General features: G+C 35.7%; 1 protein-coding gene across 1 annotated transcript; it reads left to right on the top strand.

Annotated features, from left to right (window-relative positions):
- The first annotated feature begins 1,051 nt into the window (after positions 1-1,051).
- LOC109589905 (DENN domain-containing protein 3-like) lies at positions 1,052-1,822 on the top strand. Its single transcript, XM_020005888.1, has 3 exons — positions 1,052-1,169; positions 1,228-1,370; positions 1,573-1,822. Exons 1-3 carry the CDS (start codon positions 1,154-1,156, stop codon positions 1,777-1,779), a joined length of 366 nt encoding a protein of 121 aa, XP_019861447.1. The 5' UTR covers positions 1,052-1,153; the 3' UTR covers positions 1,780-1,822.
- Positions 1,823-2,209: the final 387 nt, after the last annotated feature.

The raw sequence follows: 2,209 nt of genomic DNA, 5'->3' as shown, positions 1-2,209 counted from the left end.
TAGAGCAGCAGCTGAAGCAAGGGATAAAGTCGTTGCTAGTCTTTTGGACTAGTCTCATTGTAAGCAGAGATTGAGATTGAAATTATTATTGATTTATGTTTTCTTTGTTTGTTATTATTGTTTTCTTGTTTTATTTGATTATTTGTGATATTGAATAGTATTCTACTATTCAATGGGGGGTGTGTGTGAGGATTTATGAGCGATTTATATTCATTGTGCTTATTGATTGTCAGTTATTATTAATTATTAGTTCATTATTATTCATGAATGTATTTTGTATATAAGAGATTAATTTTTGTGAGCCATTTTGTGCAGTGTGTGGATAGTGTGTAGAAGTGTGTGAGCGTAGTCTGAGTGTTATTGAGTCGTTGGGAGATAGTGTGGTACTATCTATCTTTATTGTTTGAACCAGTAAAGCTGGTATATTATTTGAAAGAGATTCTGTTGAAATATATATTTTGTGAAATTGATAGCGAGCCCTGCATTGGCGAGCTAACTCTAGTGAATCCTGAGCTGAGCTGACTACTAAGGAAGCAACTATATAGACGGGCTGGACGGCATCCCCGAATTCATAGAGAAGACGCCGTGACACCTTGCTCTGTTACTGTGTGGGATACAACTGAAGGAGAGATTAGAGTAAGACATTAATTCCTAATGTACAATGTATATGTCCTTCCATATCTTATGCTAGTATAATGTATGTGTGTGGATAAGTTGACATCTTTTTGTTCTTTTTAATTTTTATATCTTCCATCCTTGATCACTAATTATATTTAGAAGCATCACTAATTTTTCCTCTCTCTCTCTCTCTCCCTCTCTCTCTCTCTCTCCTCTAGTGAAAGTGATTACAATACCAAGTTGAATTGCTTCCTATGAGGTAAGGACTCGTTGTGTATGGACTCCTCAGTCCCAGAGATGAAGGGACTCACTAAAGACCAGGTTCTGTCAATGCATCATCTATCGAAGCAGCTGAGAGCCTTTGAGGGAGAGAGAGACAAGGGGGAGAGAGGAGAGAGAAGGGGGAAGTGAATGAGAGTGAGAGAGAGGAGGAATAAAGAAGGAATGAGGGAGGAAAAGTGAAATAGAAGAAGTTATGTATTCATTGTTCTACTAGGAAGTAACTCTACCTGGTTTTTCATCACCAACAATCATTATGCCACCCAGAGGAGGTTAGGATATGTACATTCAGTTTCAGTTTTCTCTCCCTCCCTCTCTCTCTCCCTTCAGATCTTCATCTTGATGTCAGATTAAACTATCCATTGTTATGTCTCTCAATTGATAATATTCTCAAGGTCATTGCTGCTTTATTAAGTGAACAGACCATTGTGTTCACTTCCTCCAATTACTCAATGCCAGCATTAGCTATACAAGTAAGAGAAGAAAGTATACTATTGTACATGTACTATGTACATGTATGTTTTAAAAATTTTTTAAATTACACGTATGTCTCTTATTTTTGTGTACGTGTACATTGTACATGCATGTGTACATGCACATATTGATGCATATAAATTATGTAAAAAATACTTGAATTATTACTTCATTTTCATTTTAATTCTCTTTTCCTTCTAGTGTTTGTTGAGTTACATATCTCCCTTTGAGTGGCATCACAGTATAGTACCGACAGTTCCTGATAACTTCATTGATATACTCGGAGCTCTTAGCATTAACATACTGGGCTGCCACTCCAACTGGCACGAGTCACCTGAGTTCACTAATGTAAGGAGTAGTGGATCTTTATCACTTGAAATAGCTAATTTTGGAAATTTAAGCATGTAGACTATAGTCCATGTTTTTTTTCAAAAATGACTACAAAATCACTCCAAATTTTTATTACATTTATTGATACATATTGATGTCCATTTGCTATGTAGAATGTTTGAGCTGTTAATTAACTGCACCCAAAAAATTTTTTCCCTGAAATATGTTGGTAATAAAGAAAGAATCATAGGAAAAATAGCTAAAATTATTAAAAAGTACCAATTCTGTACTAAATCTTGGATCAAAACTTGCCTTGCAGCCATCTTGTAAAAACACTTCCGGTGGTGGGCGTGGTCACGCGATGACGTAGATGGGGGAACATTAGCAAGTTTCTGCATTGAAATATTAGCAACTTTAAGGCTGGATTTCTAAGTTCTGCGTGCAATAAAACAATTTTAATGAAGTGGACCATATAGAACTAATCAAGAGCTAACTACAAGCAGTTATA

This window comes from Amphimedon queenslandica, unplaced genomic scaffold (genome assembly GCF_000090795.2).
Source record: "Amphimedon queenslandica unplaced genomic scaffold, v1.1 AMPQUscaffold_10743, whole genome shotgun sequence".
In the NCBI taxonomy this organism is placed as follows: Eukaryota; Metazoa; Porifera; class Demospongiae; order Haplosclerida; family Niphatidae; genus Amphimedon; species Amphimedon queenslandica.
The sequence above is the reverse complement of the archived record's forward strand: the minus strand, read 5'-3'. Positions and strand labels throughout refer to the sequence as shown.